General features: G+C 38.5%; 1 protein-coding gene across 1 annotated transcript in view; it reads right to left on the minus strand.

Annotated features, from left to right (window-relative positions):
- LOC127451556 (germ cell-specific gene 1-like protein) overlaps window positions 1–16,990 on the minus strand; it is a 35,728-nt gene extending 18,738 nt beyond the window's left edge. Inside the window, exons 1-2 of the mRNA XM_051716302.1 lie at window positions 16,461–16,990; window positions 5,254–5,301 (exon numbers count right to left, since the gene is read on the minus strand). Of these exons, the coding sequence (XP_051572262.1) occupies window positions 5,254–5,301; window positions 16,461–16,749 (337 nt within the window). The 5' untranslated portion in view covers window positions 16,750–16,990. The remainder of the gene's footprint in view (window positions 1–5,253; window positions 5,302–16,460) is intronic.
- Window positions 16,991–24,469: the final 7,479 nt, after the last annotated feature.

Genomic DNA, 24,469 nt, shown 5'->3' on the forward strand with positions numbered 1-24,469 from the left:
AAGACCATGTGACATATTTTTCTACTTAAATATCCCCCCCTCACTTTGGGCGAGGTGTGGTCTCCGCGGTGTCCTCCCCTTGGGAGGGACACTCCCCAACTAGACCTGGTGGCCCAGTCGGATAATCCCCCTTCTTTTTTGGGAGTGAAAAAAAAGAGGCCACGACTGGGTTAGCCTGTCTCTATCTTTTGGGTAGTCGGCTTGTCCCCAAAGGGCCGTTCGACACTCATAACTATGTTGGGGGAGGTTACGTGTCGACCTGGTGTGCTGGCTATGAGGCACACAGTGGTCTGCCTGTCACACACCGCCAGTTCATGTAACACAGTTCAGCCAGTTGTGGCATTTTGTATAGGGACTCCTAGTGTCACTACATCGACACAACGTCGAGCGAGTGACAGATAGAGAACGTCCTGGTTACTTGCGTAACCTCCATTCCCTGATGGAGGGAACGAGAATTTGTGTCCCTCCTGTCACAATGCTGAACTACCCGCTGTAACGGCCGGACCTTGTCTCGGCTCCTCAGCATAAAACCTGAATGAGTGGTTGCATACCAGCTCCTTTTATACCCGTATGTCCGGGAGAGTGGCATGCAAATACTACTTGCCAATTTTCATTGGCCTTTTATCAAAGACCAGAGGTGGCTCGGGCTCCCAAGAGTGACCCCTAGTGTCACTACATCGACACAACGTCTCATTCCCTCCATCAGGGAACGGAGGTTACGCAAGTAACCAGGACGTTTTGCACTTAAGTATAACACTTAAAGAGTGATTTCCCCTTACCTAAGTGACTGACTTGAGTATGTTGCATATAATCTCTAAAACTCTTCTCTTAGGTAAGGGAAACCGTTAAAGGATTTACTAAAGTGAGTCAGGTTTTACCGTAATAACATTTTTACTACTATTGTTTTTAACAACCATTTCTGCTCTCAATAAGGCTCATTATGGTATCTTCGGAGTTCTGGGTTTTGGAAAGAGGGGGCGTGGCTAATCCAGCGGCTCAGTCTCGTGGAAGTAGAATGGCTGAAATCGCTTACAGCACCTTTAAGGTGCTTTATGCAACCGGGCACAGCCCCCCAAGTAACCATTACAAACTTGCTCAGGTGCAACCAATCACCTTTCAGATCACATACAGCACCTAGTTAATTGGCCGCCACCTGACATCAATTGTATTGGTTTTGATTACTTCAGAATAAAACCGGCTGTTCCATGAGGATTCCATTACTAGTAATGAATTCAAGATTCAAGATGGTTGGAAAGGTGCTTACAAAGGTGCTCCGGGATAAAATTGTGGAAAAGCACAGATTAGCAGAAGGGTACAAAAAGATTTCAAAGGCTTTAACTATCTCTCGGAGTACCGTCAGAGAATTATTAAAAAGTGGAAAGTGCATGACACCACCAAAACCTTTCCTAGATCGGGCCATCCCTTCAAACTGGATTACCGTGCCAGAAGAACATCGATCAGGGAAGCTTTCTAGAGGCCAAAGGCAACTCAGAAGGGTTTACATGTAGGGCTGAAATGATTAGTCGACGTTACTGACAACATCAACAATAAAAAATTGTCGACAAAAATTATTGTTGTCGAATAGTCGTTTGATCTGATTTAACGTAACATGAGATCATATGAAACTAATGATGCTGTGCGAAAGCATCACTGCAGCTCGCGCCTGACTGAAGAGAGGAAGAAAACGCAGCTCACAGTCCAGATACACTCCAAACTTTCCAAACAGGTTCAGGTGATGTAGATCGCAAATACACAAAAATACCAAATAAATAAACACAGAAGCACTCTCGTTGTGAAATAAGCGGAGCCGGAGCTGCTGCTCCACTTAAGCAAAACTTGCGTGTTGAGCGTTTTTAAAGGAAACACCCTAGAGTAATATCTTCAATGCAGTTATATTTAATGCATTATAGCTTTATTAAAGTTCAAATAATAAGGAAGCAGGTCGTGTAAATAACTACAAACTCCGAAACTGGCATTTCTCTGTGCGGTCAGCACCTCTTCTATGAGTTGCGCAAAGTGTCCCGATCTAATTGAAACCGCACACTGATGCACACTCTGCCGCAGGGACGCTCGTCCCTTCAAACGCATGCGCTGGATGCAGCTAGATTATAACGTGATGGCTCGCAACTTAATGAATCATAATATATATGTCACTGAGCATTTCTTATCATGAAGAAAATTGGCAATACGCAGCTTTATTAATAAGAGAGAGTTTTTTTTTTTGGTGAGTTAAAGATGGATTGAAGTGACAAAAAGGTGAGAGGGTAGTCTTCGCCACATTATAAACTGCAACAAAATACATTATTGATTTGTCTTGTTTTCCAATATAAATATCTAAAACTCCTTTAAAACAATGTACATGTACTTTAGCAGCTATACTGCAGAAGAAATAATATTAAAAATACAAATATTTTAAAATATCTAAAAATCCTTAACCCCCTCCCCCCATATTCTCTGCTTTCAGAGAATATACCTTGAATATAAGTATATTTTGTCTTTAATGCACTCGCAGACATATAACCAAGTGAAATATACACTTATATACAAAATACACTTATATTTAAGATTCTCTTAAAGCAAGTCTAAATATTTTATATGTTGCTTCTCAAGTAAATGTATCTTGTTTTAAGGATTTTTTTAGACAATTTTAAATGGAAAACAAGACAAAAACACTTGATAACAATAGGATCTTTTGCAGTGAATGTTTTACTGAATTAAACTTAGAGATAACCAAACACAGCACACCACCCAGAACATACCATACCTACTGTGAAGCATGGCGGTGGCAACATTATGTTGTGGGGGTGTTTCTTTTCAGTGGGGACAGGGCAATTGGTCAGGATTGAAGGGAAAATGGGTGCTGCCATGTACAACCAAATTCTTGAGGAAAATCTGTGGCCCACTGCTCGACAACTAAAGATGGGCAGGTGGTTCACCTTTCAGCATGACAATGACCCTAAACACACTGGCAAAAACAAAAAACAAAAACAACAACACAGTGGCTTAAGGCAGCCTGATCTCACATAAAAATTGGCAAGAGTGTGCCGATTTTTCTTTAGCCGAATTCGGTATACATTGACCGAATTTGAAAACACTGCCCCCAGAGACTAAAGTGGTAAGTGTTTCAGAGCATATAAACAAGCATGACATCCATTTATATCCAGGAGAGGTCACCAGAAGCCAGTTGTAAAAATAATTGTTTTCAGCTGAACAGGGTGTGAAACAGTGAAGAGAAATGCTTATTTTATTTAATCTACCCCCCAACCAAATCCCAGATCTAACCCTAACCATTAGTAGAGACAAAATATAATGTTAGGGATAAAAATTCAACCTCCTTATCATGCTCGTGATTATGTATACAATGTGATTACTTCCTTGTTCGAATGGGGATTGAACTGTGGTCTCCCATGCAACTGACACAATGCACTACCAGTCATGCCACAAGGGAAAGTAATTGTTGTTGAGCTGTTCCAAATATGTCCGATGGGAGATAGGGCATGTCAATGAGTCGGCATACTGTTGCCAATCCTAGGGTACCGGAACTTTCGGAAACAACATGCCGACTTCCCGTGTGATCATGTTGCTTAAGGATAGGAAGGTCAAAGTCCTTGAGTGGCCAAGGCAGAGCCCTGACCTAAATCCAATATAAAACCTGTGGATGGACTTGAAGAGAGCAGTCCATTGCCGATCATCCCACAATTTGACTGAACTCAAACAATTGTGCAAGGAAGAATAGGCAAATATTCCCCAATCTAGGTGTGCAAAGCTAGTAGAGACATTTCCAAAAAGCTGGCCGCTGAGAGCCGGAGGAACTGCTGCTGTCTGCCGAAGAAGGGGAGGAGCAGTTCTGTCCGCCAGGGGCCGGAGAACTCGCTGCCATCCGCCGGGGGAGGAGCGAGCTGACATCCGCCAGAGGGCGGAGGAGCGGTTGAGGACCAGGCAACAGCGCGTCCAGGAGCTGGTGAGCAAGTTCTCTCTCTCTCCTCTCTCTCTTGATCTCCGCTTGCCCTTTCCCTCTCCCCACGCCTGCCCTCGTCTCTCCCCCAGGTTCGCAGGAGGTGGGGTGGACCACCGGCTGACAGTTGAGGATGGTTAAACATGGTTAGCTAACCGTGCCAAGAAAGCCGGGCCAAGAACGGTTTGTAATCATGCTGTGCCGAACCGTGCTCAAGTGGAAATGCTACTGGAACCATTCATAATCCTGTTCAAATCTGTTCTGGTGGAAAAGCGGCTAATGTTATTGCAGCATAGTGTTTTTATCATTCATCGAACAGGAAATTATGGGGAAAAGAAGAGGAAACATGATAGGAAACTTCATAAGGGTCAATGACATGACACTAATTTTTTTCTTTTTTTTTTTTTTGTCCAGATCTATTAAATTATTCAAAAATACATAAAAAAAATGCAACTCACACACAACAATTACTTGAATGCAGCATTTCTATGATGAACATGTTTTAAATTACAGAGTTCAAATTTTTATATTTTTTTTCTGGGGCTTAAAGTAAAAAATGCCACGTGGTGTAACTGTCCAGTGACAGTAAAAAAAAAAAATAAAATAAAAAATACATCTCATTAAAAGCGAAGATTCTTGAAAAAAAGAAATGTTGTTGTGAGTAATGCAGAATAATATTATTATTATTTCTATTAAAAAGCAGTTAAACTATTTTATTTTTAAATAAGGTTAATATTTGAAAAACTTTCACTCATGTGTATTCAAGGTGCAAGGAAAGTTTTTCAATACCTTTCACTTGATGGTTATACCACATTACATTTTTAAAGTCAGTATATACATTTTTTGTAGGAAATGCTATAACGTTTTTTTAAATTTTTTTATTGTATGGACATGGATTTCCAATATGGATTCAAAGATGACTTTTTCACGAATTTGACCAGTTGAATCTTTAAAAAATCTTTTGTCACCTATATAAGCACCACAGTTTAATGTGTTAGACCACATGCACTGACCACGAAGCCACGACATCAACTGCAAGACTAATAATCTTCACAATTTCCAAACTTAAAGCATTTAGTTTCAAGCCACACTGACCTAAAGAATGTGAACTCACACATCCACATACACTCACAAATGCATACACATGCTCACACACTCACATGCACCACACAGGTAGCATATGCAAAATAATAAAGCAGGGATGCTCCAAGGTGGAGATAAGAGATCTGTCATTTGCAGGTTTTGGTGTGTGCTGTCAGACAAACCTGAACGCTACTCTAATGATAGCCATTACTCACCTCTCTCCGACGCTGGGGCCAGATCAATAAAACTCCTGCATTTCTCACCTGGAAAGACACAAGATGACCAAAGAATTAACATCTGTGCTCCACCAACTCGTTGTAAACCAATCACAAAGTCAAGAGTCAAAGAACTCAACTTCATCTTTACAGTGCTGCTTTCCAGTGATAAGACAGCTATTTACAGTTTACTTGACCCTGGAATAGGGTAAATCTAGCACTTGAATGCTGAGTGTCTTGAGGTGTTTCTTGGGGTGTTAAAGTGTGTAATATTTGTCTCTAATGGCACCAAACAGTTTTGCAAAAAATAATCACTGTGTTTAATCAGTTTTTCCAACCACTACCCCAGTTCCAGATAAGCCTGACCAAAACTCTCACCATTGGTTGAGCCAATTTTACTATGTCAGGCTGGTTGGGATGCTCAAACAAACAGAGCAATTTTCTGATTGCACCAAAGAGCCACATTGTTTACAGTTTTATTGGGGAAATCAATGTAGGAATTACTTACTTATAATTGTCTCTGCATATTAAGCTGCGACAGGAGAAAATGATCAACAATGAAATCTCTTCATGTTATTTCTGAATCAGACATGTTTAATTTCACAACCGAGAACGTTTGTACACGCCTACTTTATGTCATGTTAAATTAGTCATCTAAAAGTGTAGAAGCCCTGTAGATGCCTGCACACGTCTAGACTTACTGCTCCATGAAAGATATACTCCAAAAAGGAGTAAACAAATTAAACTGTTTTAATTAAAAAGACAGTCCTATGAGTCTCTGGGCTAGAACTGAAAGAAGCTTGTAGAGTTTTTGGTGCATCTTTTCTGCCCCTTTCAATTTGGACTTTTAATTAAATTGGGGAGGATAATTTGAGGCTCAGGGCTATCGCTTGATAAAACTTTACTCTGCGAATTTGAATGATAAACTAGTCCATAGATGGGTGATTGAAGGTGCTATGCTGTGCCTAAAAGAGAGAAGACAGAAATAAAAAAAAGCTGAGAAACAGAACAGAACTCCTGCCCCTCATGGTAGTCTTTCATCTCAGCCCCCCTAAAAATCTGTGTTTATGTGATCTCTCTTCACATTACGGAACACAGCGACAACATGAGGCGGAGGTTATTTCACTCTGAATACTCCGTTTTCCAGTCATTAAAAACTGTCACATAAAATATGTTCACCAAAAAATACAAATCTTTTCATAATTTACTCACCCTCACGTTAGAACACAAGTGGAAATTTTAGGCAGTATGTTAGTCCCAGTCACCATTCACATTTATTGCATCTTTTCCCCATACAATGAAAGTGAATTGTGATTGGCTGCACGATTATGACAAAAATCTTTATTGCTGATTATTTCGCTTGATATTGTAATTGCGATTATTCGTTTAGATTAAATACTTTTTGTAGTGCAACTGCATGCCATATTCTTTATGTAGGCTACACATACAGAACAAGCTGAGAATTGCTCCTGAATGGCTTTTTTGCATAAAAAACAAGTGTTTTAAATTTTTGTTTACATTTTGAATAAATTATAAACAGAAAGTGTGCATCGCAACAATACTAGAATACTAGGTTGTCATTTTTGATATGCTAATAGACTAATTTAAACAGATTTTCTGATTATCTGTTGCATTCATGCACATAATGGACCAAAAAATTTGTAAATAGAAAATCTTGACACTACAGGAACAGATCAAAATTGAATGACGTAAATGACACTTCACGATTAGTTAATTGAAGCAGCTGTATTTGTAATCCCGATTATTTTTAATTGTGCAGCCCTAATTGTGACTGAAGCTAACATTCTGCCTCACATCTCCATTTGTGCCCTATGGAAGAAAAAAGTAATATGAATTTGGAACAACATGAGGGTGAGTACATAATGACAGAATTTTCATTTTTGGGTGAATCATCCCTTTAAGTATCAACCTTTCCTCTAGTAAGTGATTGATCAAGGCTTAGGCAAGAGTGGATATGTTCCAACATCACCAAACAGGAAGTTGGCATGTTGTTTCTGAGAGTTCCAGTACCCTAGGATTGGCAATATTATGCACGTTTGCATTATCAGTGATGAGTGCAAATTGGAAGTTGCATCACTTCCCTCTGATAGTTAGGTTTAGGTTTGGGGTTACGCATTCCTCTTCACTTTATTACAGCCTGTACAGCTGAAAACATCTCACTTCACAACTCGCTTTTGGCGCCCCTCCGTGGACATTTCACCCAGAAAATGGAGCTCACATGTGCTCATACACCCATGTTCTTTACCAACGTATCAGATTACACAGGCTGCAAAGTACGCACACTGACAGAAGATGTTTAATTGCAGGTAGTGAATATAATGTGCATGGTGGGTAACTGTAAGACGTCTCGGATTCGGAATGACACAAGAAATGCTGTTAGACACACAGACACACGCTAGAAGAAACACACATTATTGTATTTTTAAGAACAGATGACAGAAAAGCCATCTATACGCACGTCTGACGTGCTGTTTGTTTGAGGTGTGCAGTCTTTGTTTGTTTCAGTCTTCTGAAAAAAATATTTTTGCAAGAATAGTATCATCTATGACAATGCTGCAAATGATCTCAGACCATCTCAGCTCAGGAGGTGCTTTGAGTTCAGTTCGCTTCATTTCCACAGAGCAGTTCGTTGTGAATGCAACTCTGCAGGGTCACTCTATATATAGACTATACATCTCTGATTAAATCATAAAATAATACAAAAACATGTTCACCTTGAACCATGATTTATATTTCAGTTATTATTATCATCATTATAACCGTTATGTTTACATTTAGAATTGTTTTTAGATCTTAATATGTTTTAATAATTTTCCGCCGTTGTCATAGACAGATAGTTGCCTGACGGTAAATGGAAAGATAGTTATCTATGTTTTTTTGACCACTTCGTTATTTTAATTGCTTTTTTGTTTCGTTTGAAGTGCAATTTGAATTTAGAAATGTCTTTGGTTTAAGTTTTTCGTTTTAATAAATGAATTTAATTTTCAATGCAAAAAATGCACTAAAGCAAGAATATTCACCAATCCCTCCGCTGGGGGGTTGACAGTATATACTGTAAATATAATAAAAATATCGTGAACATATTTCTTGCATATCGGCCAATAGGAGGGAACAAAACTAATTTATTCACACACATTCAAAGTCATTACCTTTCCAAAGCAACTAAACTGGGTCCTGGGATGAAAGGTAACAAAACACCAACATTAAACCCTCAACAACCCACAATAAGTGATGTATTTGCTCAGACAACGAAATACCTGACCGGTAGTCCATGATGGAGAGAATGCATGGATGAAGGTTCTTTGCCAAAGAAATGTTGCCCTTCACAACTGTTGAAAAGCCATTTTTCAAAAAGTTGAACAACACAATTTTAATTGCACTTTAAGTACACTAATCGCACAGTTTCATTTGAATTTTTAGTTAAAATAAATAAAAAATAATGTTCAAAGTTTGAAATCAAGCTGCCTTGCATTATTGTGTAGGCTATTGCTTAACTAAAATTACTCCATAGTACCACTTAGCATCCAACCAGCGGTAATACCGGTGTTAGTCGGTTTGAAAATGAACACCACACCGGTGTGAAAATTATGATACTGTGGCAAGTCTAACATGTACTCCACATTTATAATTTATCCTTCTGCCAATAAATGATCAGTTCCAGTGAAATTACACGATAAAATCCAACCAAATATGCCACTGTTGCTGATATTCCTACTGAAAAACAGATGCAAAACAAAACAAGAAATACACCTTTAAGCCATAACATCTCAAGCACATAGAGTATGAGGCAGAAATAAGGCTGAAATATTAGAATCGCCCCAGGTCTAAAGTGGAGTTATTATAAACACAACACTTTTTCACTATTTCTCACAATTTATGATGAAAATCTTACAAGTATTCAACGAAAGCAGCACTAATAATTAAAAAAAAAAAAATCATATATTGTGACTGTGTTTCATATATTTGGCCCTGACATTACAGCAATGGCAAATCTGGGGTGAAATTTCTCCTGCACTGTGCCCCAGTTCAGAAAATACATTTAATCTATTCGCATTACTGCAAGACACAACTTTGCAGACAGAACACTCATAACTCCGGGCTTGTCAGATGCAGACAGCACTCATATAGCCAGTATACAAAACTTTATGTACTGCATCATCTACATAACAAGCCACACAAACCTTTCAAAGTTTTATTACCTTCAGAAGTCATGATTTACAGTAGCATTTAAACTTGGCCAAAGTACAAAAAAGGTTCAAATTAATGCTGATAAATAGCACCACCAATCATTTTGACAGAAAATAGGGAAACTCCATCATTAGAAGCATTAAAATATGGAGGAAGGAAATGCCACTAGTGGTTGTTTTCACAGACCTGCCCAGAGTGATACCAGAAATAAACTCAGGACCATCTAGAAGTTTAGAATTTGACTGATTGCACATTAGGTTGCATTGAACAGGACAGGGATTCATATTCCGGCTTTCATATTCTGGACCTTCTAAGTGCACTTCTTTTCTTGTTACATCTCCCCTAAGTTTTTCCCTTAGTAAATAAGGCCCCTGGAGGGAGCTTAATTCTTCTGCCAGGCAGATAAGTGGCCCATGGTAACCTCTACTCAGTTTAAATAAGGGAATCTCACTGCACCAGGAGAAATATATTAAGCAGTTTCAAAAAGGCCAGTGATGCAAGAACATGAGTAATTGAATTTCTAGTGGGCTTTATTTCCCCAGTTAGGTGAGTCACTTGTGGTAATCATTTAATTTATTTCAATGACATGAAATTTCTACAATGATCAATTATAGTCAGTTTATTTAAATATAAAGACTTATTTGTAGACTGGGCATTTATGTTTGAATATAAAACTGTTTGAAATAACATTGATGCTATATACTGTATATTATATTTATATCTACATGCTTTTAACAGCTAAATATTATCTAGGGAAAATGTGGTGCAATGATAAGACTCCCTAGCATCAAATACATATTGAAAAAATATGTGATCCATTTGCCAATGCCTACCCTGAGGGAGCAGAATGACAGGCTGGCTTCCTCATTATGGAATTAAAAGCTCTAATCATCTTCTTTCAATCCATTTCTGTTCTTCCAATACACCATGTGAAAGAGCCCTGGCATTTGATTGGCTTCTAATGTGCTTAATCTGCTATCTGGGGTTGGTGGAGGGTAATTGCATCGGTAATGAGAGTAAATGATTTAGTGTCCATTAGCATAACTCTGTGATACTGTATGATCAGGCATTGTGCACAGAGAAAAGATCTTTAAGTACTTATTATTAATTACTGCTCTACATTTTCATCTTGTCTTTAAATGTGACTATCATTTTTTTCTGACTGAACTATCAATAAAATTCTTGAGACTTTTTTAGTTAACATGGGGCATTGGTTATTGCTGATACATAACATGAATAAATGAATGTTACATTCATATAGCGCTTTCTGACACTACACTCAAAGCGCTTTATATACAGAACAGGGAACTCTCTTCCACCACCACCAGTGCGCAGCATCCACCTGAATGATGCGACGGAAGCCATAGAGCGCCAGTACGCTCACCACACACCAGCTGTTGGTGGAGAAGAGAGAGTACAGTTATATAGCCAATTCAGGGATGGGGATTATTAGGAGGCCATGATTGATAAGGGCCAATGGGGGCAATTCAAATTAGGTTCAAATACACATAAATCTTTACACTTATTGATGCCTTTTGGGAACGTAATTTATAATCAGCATGTTAAACATGTTTTGAACAAGCTTGAATGAATGCAATATACAGCATGTAAGGAAAAAATCAATGAGCATTTTAAATGTCCAGTAATTGTATTTTATACTTCCCAATTATGATACCAGTCTCCCTGAGAACATACAATTATCTCAAATGTAACAAAGCTCTACAGAGGAGATAAGAATAGATTCTATGTTATTTTGAAGTTGTCTGTTCATAGACTCCACCACCTTACACTCTGAGCTAAAAATTAATATAATATTCCACATTTAAACTGCTTCTGTATTTTCATAAAGAATCATAAACTCACCAAGATGTTCAGAGAACTGACAAGAGCACTTGGTATAAAAGCACTAAGCTCTTCTTGGCTTTTGTCTTAGCACTTGAATAAGCAACTCAATTAACTGAATCATCTTCAGTATTGTCACTACACCACCACCAACAACAAAACTATATGTACTTGCTGTTTTGATAAAGAAGTGTCTGCATGGTAAGAATGCATACACGAATGTAATAGGTTTGTAATATTATGTCAATGATGATGAAACATCAATAAGCAGAGATTCATCTGAGCTGCTTGCATGCATGTGTGATGAGTTTGCAGCACAAAGCCTGTCTGACGCTGTTGTAAGATTAATCCTAAATCCCATTGATCCTAGAGGGTGGCAACATCAACAAAGCTGACAAAAATAGGGTAAAAAAAACTCATCAAGTTACAACTTAATCTCCATCAGCACAATCATACATTGACCTTCTCTCCCTCCCTTGACAAAGTCTGTTGGATTAAATTCAGTACAATACTGTACTTCTTTTCTATTTACGTCTGTGCATTAAGGACATTGTGTCAGAGCATCAGTGAGAACACTGCTCATTGTACTTTGAACCCGGAAACCATTGATTTTATGTTCGTCTGATGACTTGCCCTTCCTGCACTGAAAACAATGACTAGCAAGATTTACATAATTTTTATTTAAGTTTTTGCACACAAGTAAATCTTAATGGTATAAATCTGATTAACTTACGACATAATATTGATTAAAGAGTGTGAGTAAATTTAACCTAAACATTTCAGTATATTCAATTACTTTTACTCACAAATATGATGTACAGTACACAGTGCTTAAATTAATTTAGTAACATTTAAATAAACATCTCTTTAGAACACATCATGTTTTAATTTTCCTTTAAAAAAAATCATGCACTGCATGACATATGGGAGCCTGCCACAGGGACACTTAATGCATGCTACTTAGTCTATGGCTACATTTACGTGTAAACCAATACTCTATATGTATATATGTACAGTTGTGGCCAAAAACATTGCCACCATTGGTAAATATGAGCAAAGAAGTCTGTGTAAAATGTTTTTATTGTTTATCCTTTTGATTTTTCATTCAAAATATTCACAAAAATCGAAAATTTAATTGAAGTAAACTAATTGAAAGGGGGGAACAATCTCATAATTAAATACATATTTTTTCTCCAAAACATGTTTACCACAATTATTGGCACCCCTAGACATTCTAATGAGTAAAATATATCCGAAGTATATTCCAATTCATATTTTATATTTTTAGTACACCTGGGTGACTAGGAACATAAAATTGTTTAGCCATGACTTCCTGTTTCACAGGGGTATAAATATGAGGTAACACACAGGCCAAATTCGCTTAGTTGTCCATAACAATGGGTAAGACCAAAGAATATAGTTATGGTGTGCAGCAAAATGTTGTTGAGCTTTTCAAAATGGGAAGTGGCTCTAAGAAAATAGCTAAAGCATTGAAAATGCCCATTTCCAATATCAGGGCAAAAATTAAGAAGTTCAAATAAACTGGAGATGTTACGAATCGGCCTGGAGGAGGACATGTGCCTATATTGTCTCCACGCACAGTGAGGAGTATAGTTCGGGTGGCCAAAAATTCTCAAAAAATCAGAGCTGGAGAACTGCAGAAATCAGTTGGGTCTTGGGGACAAAAAGTCTCCAAAACTACAATCAGACGTCACCTATATCACCACAAGTTGTTTGGGAGGGTTTCAAGAATAAAGCCTCTGCTCTCATCCAACAACAGACTCACACATATTCAGTTTGTCAGACACTACTGGAACTTCAAATGCAACCGGGTTCTATGGTCAGATAAAACAAACATAGAGCTTTTTGGCAGCAAACACCAGAGATGGGTTTGGTGCACACAGAGAGGTAGACATATGAAAAAGTACCCCACGCCCATGGTTAAATATGATGGTGGATTTTTAACGTTGTGGGGCTGTTTTATGCCAGAGGTCCTGGACATGTTGTTCGAATACATGGAATCATGAACTCTATCAAATACCAACAGATAAAAAAATCAAAACCTGACCGCCTCTGTCAGAAAGCTTAAAATGGGCGTGGTTGGATCTTCCAGCAGGACAATGATCAAAACAAACATCAAAATCAACACACACACAAAAAAAAAAATGGTTCTCGGACCACAAAATCTAGGTTCTGCCATGGCCATCCCGGTCCCCTGACCTGAACCCTATAAAAAACCTGTGGCGTGAAATGAAGAGGGCAGTCCACCAGCGTGGACCTTGGAATTTGAAGGATCTGAAGAGATTCTGTATGGAGGAATGGTCTCAGATCCCTTGCCATGTGTTCTCCAACGTCATTAGTCATTATAGGAGAAAACTCAGAGCTGTTATCTTGGCAAAGGGTGGTTGCACAAAGTATTGAATAAAAGGGTGCCAATAATTGTGCCACACATATATTTGTCAAAAATATGAGTTTTTTGATAAAACTTGTGTTGTGTTGCAATTGTTTGATATTCATTAGATGATAGATTTTTGTGAATATTTTGAATGAAGATCACAGCCTTCTATGCTCATATTTACCAAGGGTGCCAAAATGTTTTGTCCATAACTGTATAAGGAATAATCAGATTAAGATGTTTATATGATTTGGGCAAATCTCTGATTATTCACTAAGAAATGTGACGTTTTAATGTGTTTATATATACAGTGTGTGTGTGTGTATATATATATATATATATATATATATATATATATATATATATATATATATATATATATATTGTTTTGTTTTTTGTTTTTTGTTTTTTGATTCTCTAAAAAGAATCGGTTCATAAGAGTCATTTGTTTAAATCGGACACTGAGCGCGCTGGATGTTGATGTGTTCCTTCTGCGAGGACAAACTCAATAAAAGACGTGTTTCCTTGCCATTATTTTGCGATATGGTCTTTTTATCTCACCAAAATTAAATTCGGATTGCAAACGGACGTTCACAACTCGAGGAAATATGTTTTCTTTTGCCGTAGGGCTGTAGATTCTGCAGCGGGAGAACACCACAGTTGGAAAACGGTGCAAGGAACTGCATTTTCGCATGAAGCCAAGAAGCAAATACAGCTTCTTGTGTTTCGCAATGTTTATGAACTTGTGCTTGAGTGTAACATCATCCGTCACTGGCGATGGCACACTTTGGTCAGACTGGAAGAAATTCGATTAAAATAGGAGTACTCCACATGTCTTACTGCGATTATCGTTACTCTGAATATTTGCATAATCAAAATATAATAAAAACAGTATTCTGTTTACGTGAGCTAGAGTTTAATCGCCGTTTTGCCTTAGACACATTATAATCACATTATGAAAGTGCACGTAAACGTAGCCTATAAGACAACATCACACATCACCCTGTAATACTGGCAACGAAGACAACATAGATAGCTGTGCACACAGACCTCAATACTTTGTGCACAAAACACCATGATGCTGACAATCAAATGATAATTACTGTGATCATGAACGGGTCATTTTGAGTAGAAAATTAAATTAAGAATGCACAAAACAAAAAGTAACCAAATGTAACAACAAAATTAACAATACAAAATGTGTAAATAAACTCGCCAACAGTGAAACCACGCAAGCTCATTAATTATTTAAGCCTCGTGCATGCTGGGACCAGCTTCGAAAATTTAAGAACATTTTTTACTTATTTTATTTACCAGTGAAATGTATTCAGATTAGCAAATAAATATGACAAGATTTTTTACTTTAGGATTATATATATATATATATTTTTTTTTTTTTTTTTTTTTTCCAAGTCCTTTTAAATCCCTCATACTGTAGGCTATACAGTGCATTGACATACTGAAATCATCTCTTGACTTTTTTAGTCTTTACAAGCTTTGCATAAAGAATTGCATCATACTGTCAAACCCAAAGATTAAAACAGCATATTTCTCTCATATTTCTCATAAGTCTCTCAGAGAGTGCACCACTGAGTGATTAATGAATAAAACTTTTTCTTTTGGAAAACAAAGCCCTTTTTCTTCTTTTTGACAGATTATTCTTAATCAATACATAGAGAAGCCTATCATGCAGGCCAAAGGTAAGAATTGTCTTTTTCTATCCCACTGCTGTTCATTGAATTGAAGCACCAAATTTCTGTCATGTTGGATATAAATATTAAAGATTGTTCTCAAAACCAATTAAATAACATTGAATTAAACATGTGACGGAAAGAGATACAGATAAAGAGAATGACATTTCATGTTCTAATCCGTTTTGCAGGATGTCCTTTAATCTTGTTTTCATTCCACAAACCAAACACTACCCTGAAGGTCTAACAGAATTCGTGACAATAACAAACTTAACCTGGCTGAGTTTGGGGGGGAAATGAGGGCATCCTCAATATGAAGCTAACAGGCTGTCCAAGAGCTACTTATTCTACACTATTCGACAGGGAACGTTGTTACCTAAAGGTGTCCTTTAACAAATTCCTCAAAACTTATTGAGAGTAGAGTAAATCCTGACAGATGTTTCCAAAGCTGCTGGCGCGCAATCATTCTGTCGTTTACATCCATTGCGCAGCACATTCACATTGTTGAAGTTTCCACACTGCGCAAAAATACCAGAATATATAAAAATAAAATTTAAATGCATGCATAACACTTCGTTATTTAGACAGAATACGATATTCTAGCCAGAAAAAAAAAAAAAAAAAAAAAACACTTTTCCTCGCAGACAAAATAAGCAAGCAAGTGAATGCAATAGGGGCCGTTCACACCGAACGTTCTTGCATTGTTTGAGGCTATATGTAAAATGCGCTAGACGGACGTCTTTTTGACAGTCTCGCTATTTTTTTAGACGCCGTTTCAAGTTCAAAACCATTAGAAACACGTCTCGAGATACCTGCGTTCTGTTACCTTTGTCGCGCTGCGTCTTTTTAACGCAAGAACAGTTCGGCGTGAACGCCCCCTTTCACATTATTTTTGAATAAACTTTGACAAATGAACAGGGGTTACGTTTAAATGTAATCCCTCTGAACTCATTTGTAATTTAAATTTCATTAAAAAAATAAAATAAAATAAAAAAAAAAGCCCAGATAGTCTCAATAAATGCCGTTAGAATTTAAATGTAGTGGCGGTTGAAATCTTAACGAACTCTCACCTCCTCCGTGGATATTCTCCTCACACGAGTACCAGATCCCCGTGTGAAAGTGTCTAAACAGAAAACGGTCGTCACCCGTTTCCCAGCTATAGTGAACTTTGCTAGGGTCTGTCTCGTTCACCCCATAGTCAATACAGTTATGCCGTCTTTCCTTACTGCAGTTGGGTTTGGGGACCCTCTGAGTCCCTTCGCACCAGTAGGTCGTGATGAACGCCGTCGTTGAGAATAAAAGAGCTAACAGATTTAAACCCACAGAGAGCAGAGCGCGGCATTTTCGAGTGGTCTTCATAGTTCTTCATGAGTTCTTCTAAACCGGGGTGAAATATCTTTGATTGCTTTGAGGACGATGGGAGAACGTGGTAAGGAAAGCGCAGCGTTTGCGCTCACCTCACCTCACCTCTGCTCACCAAAATGACAGCGACAGGTTGGATTCACACATAAGAAATGAGCGTCACTCTTCAGATGGGCGCGTGCAGGTTTTAAAGATGCGAGAAGCTTAACATGCCGTCAGACGTGACTGCAGTGAGGAAGATCTCTGAGGCATCTTTGAGGTACTCGCGTCTAACAGTTGTGATCTCTCTCTCTCTCTCTCTCTCTCTCTCTCTCTCTCTCTCTCTCTCTCTCTCTCTCTCTCACACACACACACACACACACACACATACACATACACTCCTTGATCCATATATCCTTAATATGACTTATGTGGAAACAGTTTTAGGTAGCTAATGTGATTATCAGTCTATTTTGTAGTGAGCATTCAATATTTATGGTTATTTGGCTCATTAATGCAAACGTCAATTATATTGCCTGTAAGGTTTTTAAATATGTGATATGTGAAAAATGTGTGTACTGTGAAAAAACAGCTTTTATTGATTAAAAAACAGACCTCTGTCTCAGACAGACCACTCACAACAAGAATTCATCACATACAATTTTATAGTTCTTCCTTAATCAATAAAATGGGTTCAGCCATTGTTTTCTTTGCAGTAGGCTATTTGTGAAGATTTCAGATCTGGGGGGGCCTGGGTAGCTCAGTGGTAAACGACGCTGGCTACCACCCCTGGAGCTCGCTAGCTCGATTCCCAGGGTGTGCTGAGTGACTCCAGCCAGGTCTCTTAAGCGACCAAATTGGCCCGGTTGCTAGGGAAGGTAGAGTCACATGGGGTAACCTCCTCGTGGTCGCTATAATGTGGTTCGTTCTCGGTGGGGCGCGTGGTGAGTTGGGCGCGGATGCGGTGGATGGCGTGAAGCCTCCACACGCGCTATGTCTCCGTGGCAACGCGCCCAACAAGCCATGTGATAAGATGCGCTGGTTGATGGTCTCAGACGCGGAGGTAACTGGGATTCCAAATTGGGTGAAAAAAAAAAGAAAGATTTCAGATCTTGATATATGTATATTTAATATGCCCTGGCACAGTAATAAAATATATATCATTTATAACGGCTATATTTTAAAGACTTCTTTACCATGTCAAGAGATCAACTGCTGCAGCCCACTTGTGTGTCTTAGGCCTTCTGATATGTGGTCATCTTAACACTCTACATTAGGATGGAGTCCACAGAAGGGTCCAGCTAATGTATTCTTCGTGGTCGGAGGATGTAAAACTCCTCCTCATTCTCATCAATCATTATCATTAAATTCAATTTCCACCAGGTACAAATTTAGCAGAAGGTTTGAAGTTCATATTTCTATCATCCTACTCAGCATCCCAGCCAGAAAAGAGTTAAACATATTCTGTTAATTTTAATCACATTTGGCATTTCATAAAATCTTAGGTATTCTTTAAAAAATTAATCTCCATTGTGATTGGATCAGTCAAAGTGAACCTACTTTTAATATTTTTCATTACAAATCTATTCGCCCCACTTAAGAAAAATGATGTGTGTTTATGGGGGCCTTTAACCCCTGTGACAGGGGTATTTTTACCCCAAACACTATACTTTCACTTATTTCACAGTTATTTAAAAACTTTTTTTTAACCACCTTGAACAAAACTGAAAATGACAAATAAGTATTTTGTCTAAAAACAAATGTTATAATTTAAGGGATTCTCATCAGCTACATAAATTTGATACATTAAAAAAATGATTAAATATTAGATCAAATTAGACCCTTTCACATATCTGGGTTGGAGAGCTGAAGTAGACGCATAGTTGAGTAAATTTGAATGGGAGACCACAGCAAATTAAATTTTTACTTACCCGTTTGCGCCCACAGCAAATAAAAAAATCAGTGATTACACTTTCACAGCTTTGAAAAAGAAGATTAAAAATATACAGTGCTGGATAACAACAGTAAGAAGAGAGAAATAGGCCAAATTTTCTGTCACTCCCTAAGCAGCTGTGTTAGAAGCCTCATCACAGCTGTGGTAACTGATTTTTGACCAGAGTAATATAATACCCAAATATAATTTTATATATGATATAATAAAATTGGAAATATAAAAATGTTTGCTACATTTACATTGTTAAAGAAGGCGGAAATGCGTCATAACAGGTCAGTGAGAAGGATCCATGATCTCATGGTTCAGGAATATTTTGCAGTGTATAGTGGCAAACAGGTGTTAATGAAAGTACTGTGGTAGTTTTGTTGCTGTTTAGTGTGATGGGAGAAAATAAAATCAAATGTGCCTTTTATCCCAGAGGGCCTTTAGCCCAGTTGTACCCTGCAGTTGTACCACGTGTCAACGTCTTGAGATTTCAGAGCAACAAAAACTCATATGGTTGCTGATTTTAGAATATTTATCTTTAAGTTGAGAAGAGATGGGAAGATGAATCAGCTCATGAAATGGAGCAACAAAGAAACTCATCTTGAAAGCCATAGCAAATTAAGCTTAACACACTGGTAAACAGGCAGGTGATGGTGTTGCTTTCCTGGCTGTCCTTTTGAATTAAGTTTCATTCAGTCATGCCTTAGTACCCCCTCTAAAACACACTTGACACTTGACAAGATCTGCAGTAGTGGTAAAGCATGATCTGTAAGTATCATGTAAACCCTTGATACAATGTGACATTGACATTCGCCATTCTGACCACAGAACTTGTCAAACAGATGTGACCTCTCTTCTAAAGCACTTTGGTCAGACAACTGTTGCCATCTCAATAAAAGCAAACCATGTCTTATTCTGTGTCTGTGCAGTCATTTAGCTCCCCTCCCCAGTGTAGCTGAGGTTTGCTGTGTTAATATATCTACAAACCATACTGTCTGGACTGCAATATTATGTAAGGGCAGCGTGTCGCCAGCAAACCCGGCCAACAAATCACGCCTTGTTTTGTGCACAACAGCCAAGGAAATGCTGTTTGCTGTGAAAGTAATCTAGGAATCCATTCCACAGTCAGGAGTCATTTTCAAAACATCATTTCCATCAAATTTGTACGGCATAAAATGAGGAAGTTAATGACATTTATGCAAATTGGATTGTGTTAGTATTGGACCAGAGAATTGGCCTGGCTGTTCCAGTATCAATATAGAATTTTGTACAAGATCTGGCAAGATCCTGCAAGATGCTTGAATACTGGCTTTTCTCAAATCTGCTCTATCGATTTAGATGGCAAAATATATATTTGAAGGATTAGTTCACCCAAAAATTATAATTCTCTCATCATTTACTTACCCTTATGACTTTCTTTTACAAAACACAAACAAAGATAATTTGATGGGGATTTTTTTGTCCATACAATGCAAGTCAATGGGGTCAAACACTTTCAAGCTCCAAAAATGACACACAGTTAATCCGTATGACTCAAGTGGTTTAATCCAAATTGTTTTTGGGTGAGAGGTCTGCGTGGGATGGATTTTTCAGACCCGCTCCCACCTGCTTGCGCGAGATTCTGTCCCACTTCTGCCCGCTCTCGCAAAATTGTTTATATTTTGTCCCGCTCCCGCCCGCAACTTTCATCTTTTGTCCCACTCCAGCCCACAAAAGCCCGCAGGTAGAGGTCTATGCAATTTTTTCAGTCCCGCTCACATAAGATTCTGTCCCGCTCCTGCCCGCTCCGGTGTCATAGGCTATTTTTTCCAATTCCCATCCATAAAATTGGAAAGGGAGAGAGAGAACGAGAGAGAGAGAGAAAAAGAGAGAGAGAAACACACACATTTCGATAACACATTACCAAATATCTGATTTATCTGTTGTTGGTTTCAAGTTTTGTTTGTACCTTTCTTTAATAAAGCCTTAACATCTATGGCACTAAGGGATCCACATTCATGACCATGGCAATGTTGCGGTCACGGCTTTCCTTCTTCCGGGGGAAAGCCACTGCAGCCGCTCCCCGCCCCAGGCCTTTATGGGTACGAGGCTGAGTCAGTTAGGGCTGGGGGTGATTTGGGGACCCCAATGGGAGTGCTTCCACTAAGTAATCCCCCACGGATCTCCCATTCCTCAGTATGCTCGTTTGCCCAGGTCGAGTTCTGGGATGAGACAGGCAGCTCGCCTCAGGGTGAGTTTAATGTCTCTTTCGGAGCTCGTGAGCAGGATGAGCTCTTGATCGCAGCATCGGAGAGCGGGTTGGTGCAGTCGGATGCTGAGGACTCGACTGGGCTTCCACCTTCGGGAGTGGTCCTGCGGGAGTGCAGGCCTCTAAAACAGACCAAAACGTAACTTTTTTTCACTATAAATCTTGCCATCTACAGTCTCCTTGGCAATCATGATTTGAAGCTCGATTACACTTCCCAATGCTTGTTGCAATCTTAAGAAAAAAACAAACTTTCTTAATAAGTTTTTTAGGGAATTCAAAATATAATTAACTTTTTATTAAAGGAATAGTTCACCCAAAAATGAAAATGTGCATATCATTTACTCACCCTCAGAGTTTCTTTCTTCATCAAAACAGAATTTAAGATTTTTAGGATTTCATTTCAGGCCTCCTCCTTTAAACAATGCAAGTGAATGTACTCCATTTTTTGACGGTCCAAAATGCATATTTAGGGTGCATCAAAATAATCCACACGACTCCAGTCGACAAATAAAGTTCTTCTGAACCCAAACGATTGATTATTTTTAGAAACAAAACAATACTTATATACTTTTTTACCAAATGTTCATGTCCGTACATCTCTGTGATGCGCGCTCAAGAGAGGGATGACGTAAGCTCGTTGGTAAGGTCACACATCACGTGGAGGAGGAGTCAGGAAGCGCGTCATTGTTTACAAGAGGAGCGCTGTACAAAAGTTTAATTGTCTTTACTGTAGATTTGTATTTGTATAAGTGTATTGTTCAAAATGGTCGTTTGGCATGTGTATCCTGGATGTTTCAACCTTCAGAAACCCCAAAGAAAATGCACGCCGGGAAAAGAAAAAAATTTTCATCGATTGCTTATACATGATCATGAGCGATTGAAGCTCTGGCTTATCGTGCTGAACCTGGATATCAGTACACCCCTACATTCTCTCAAATATTCAGTGGTGTGCAGTGAATATTTTCTAAATTCATCGGCTGTGCCCATGCTGTTTCTCCAGCGAACTCAGGTATGTGTGAAAACGTTGTCATTGTCACGCCTCCCTCGGGCTCTGCACCTCCCTCAGCGAGATTTCTAATTCACCGCACCTGCACTCAATTCACTCGCTCATCACTGCCTGCATAAATAAGTTTGTGAAGATTCTCTTCTGTGTGATATCACCTGTACCATTGATCTCGCTGAGTAAACCCTGTAAATCCTGTGAATCTCAGTAAACGCTCTTGTTTCACAAACTGCAACTTGTGTGGCTTGAATTCCTGACAGTCATATAGCCTGTAGATAATGCAACGGCATTGTTTCGACATAAATGATGGTTATTCACTTAAATTCTGTTTTGATGAAGAAAGAAATCAAGATACATCTTGGATGGCATGAGGGTGAGTAAATTATCAGCAAATTTTCATTGTTGGGTGAACTATTCCTTTAAGTTAGAAATTAAGAAGAAAATGGAAGAATGTTTTTCTCAAGAACATTTTGTGAATCCGGTCCCAGAAGTATCTGCGTTCAAATAATCAATGATGAGCATGTTTCGGACGTTGCATTTTCCCCCTTAGATTACATTTTACTCCTCTGACATTTAGTTTAATGTTGGGGTTTGGGTTAGGGCATATGGTTGATAAAATATGCATTCCTGTTGACTATATTACATCAATTAAAACTAAAAACTTGTTTTACAACTCACATTTGGTGCCATTCTGTGGACAATTCAGCCAGAAACTGGAGCTCACATGTGCCTATGCGTTCAAAAACGTTCCCTGCTAGGGTTGCCAACTTGTCCCGTATTACTCTGGATGTCCTGAATTTTGGCCGAAACTACACCCATTGTCCTGTATATTGTCTTGTACTGTTACTAAAAGTTAGTAACGCTTCTTCCATCTATAGCCACTGGGGGCAGTTATTTGAATTTAGGTAAGCATAGACCAATTTCAGCTGAAGATCTTTCAACTTCCTGTTGCCCTTTCACATTGAGATTTTTAATTAAGAAAGAGAAAGTAGTACAGTCATGCCTCATGCCTATTTAACTCAAGTTAAATCCAAAATGTGCTATATTATGAGTTCTCCACCTATGCATTCAGTTTATCATTTGGTGAGACTCATTCATATTCTGTGCATACAAATGGAGACCGTCTCCCCAGGTAGTTCCCAGAATTGCAGTGATTAACCTAACAACATGATCAGATGGCTCTTTTCCTCCTCTCATCTCCTCGTTCCTGACCATTAATGCATTAATGACTTTTGAACTCACAAACACACCTCGATGAGTTTACTCTCTGCGAGTCTCTATTGATTTCCGTGATACTTTGGATCTGTGTGCGTCATGGGTTTGTGATGAGGTTAACCAAGGTCTATGGTGTTCAAGCAGCTAGGAGAGATTTATTTTGATCATCACTGGACCAGGTTCATAGCAGTGCTGATTTCTGTGCTATATGAGGCATGTTGGTTAGTGCCTGATTGGTGGGGGCTATTAATCTACCCTGAGAACAGCTGTTGGCTTGTCTTATCTCATAACCTCAGTGGGGGCAGAGATTAAGGTGTTGACAGCTGTTTATGTGTCAGCCTTGCACTTTTAAAGATGCCCAAAATCAACGGCTCAAAGTAATGTCATCTCCAGTACAAGACACTCTCTCTCCTGATTGTGGCTGGCATTGATTTTGTTTTTCATCCTGTGATTAGAACAATTTTATCTGTCTTGATTCCAGTAAACCTTAGTTAAAAAAATAAATGTCTAGGTCTGAATAGCTGCCATACGGTGAGAGGGATCAGATTATAAATTTTTCTGAAAAACTACCGCAACATATAGATGAAGAATCGTAAAGATTAACGCTTGCCTTTATACAACAATGCATAAAATGTATATTAGTTGCATAAGTAAACATTGTTTACCCCTCATATTTCTATTTAAAAGCATCTGTCAATGTCAGCTGTTAAAAGCATACCAGATTGATTGAGCACTTTTGAGAAAAAACTAATAACTGTATTTGCAGTGTGCAGGGTCACTGGCAATCTTTCAAAGACACTTTTGTCTACTTAAGTTTTGTTTGAGGCACTTAGTATCAAGTTTTACCCTTCTGTTTTGGAAAAAAAATCCAAACAACCATTCGGTTCCGGTCAAAAAAGACCTAGTAGAGTACAGTAGATATACAGCACATCTCCCTTCTGATTATAAACATGAACATTGATATTGACAGTAAACCATTTTGAGTAAAAAAAGAAAAAAGAAAAGAGCTGATAATTAGAATAGTTACACATTGTATCTGTTTGAAACAAACCCCTTAGACTTCCAAAGGTCCCAACACATACGTGTATCTAGGGATCAGGATGTTATAGACTTGGGGATCATCTCTTTTTTGACTTGGACCAGTAAGCAACCATTACAACATGATCACTCAAATCGGCATGTTATTTCCTAGAGTTTCAGTACTCTATAGGATCAAACAAATTATGCTGACACACTGACAAGCCACATCTCCCATTAGATATTATTGCATCCGCTCCATTGTGTTTACCTTCCCTTGTGGCATGACCAGAAGCGGGCTGTGTCAGCAGCTTGG

This window comes from Myxocyprinus asiaticus, chromosome 14, assembly GCF_019703515.2.
Source record: "Myxocyprinus asiaticus isolate MX2 ecotype Aquarium Trade chromosome 14, UBuf_Myxa_2, whole genome shotgun sequence".
NCBI lineage: Eukaryota > Metazoa > Chordata > Actinopteri > Cypriniformes > Catostomidae > Myxocyprinus > Myxocyprinus asiaticus.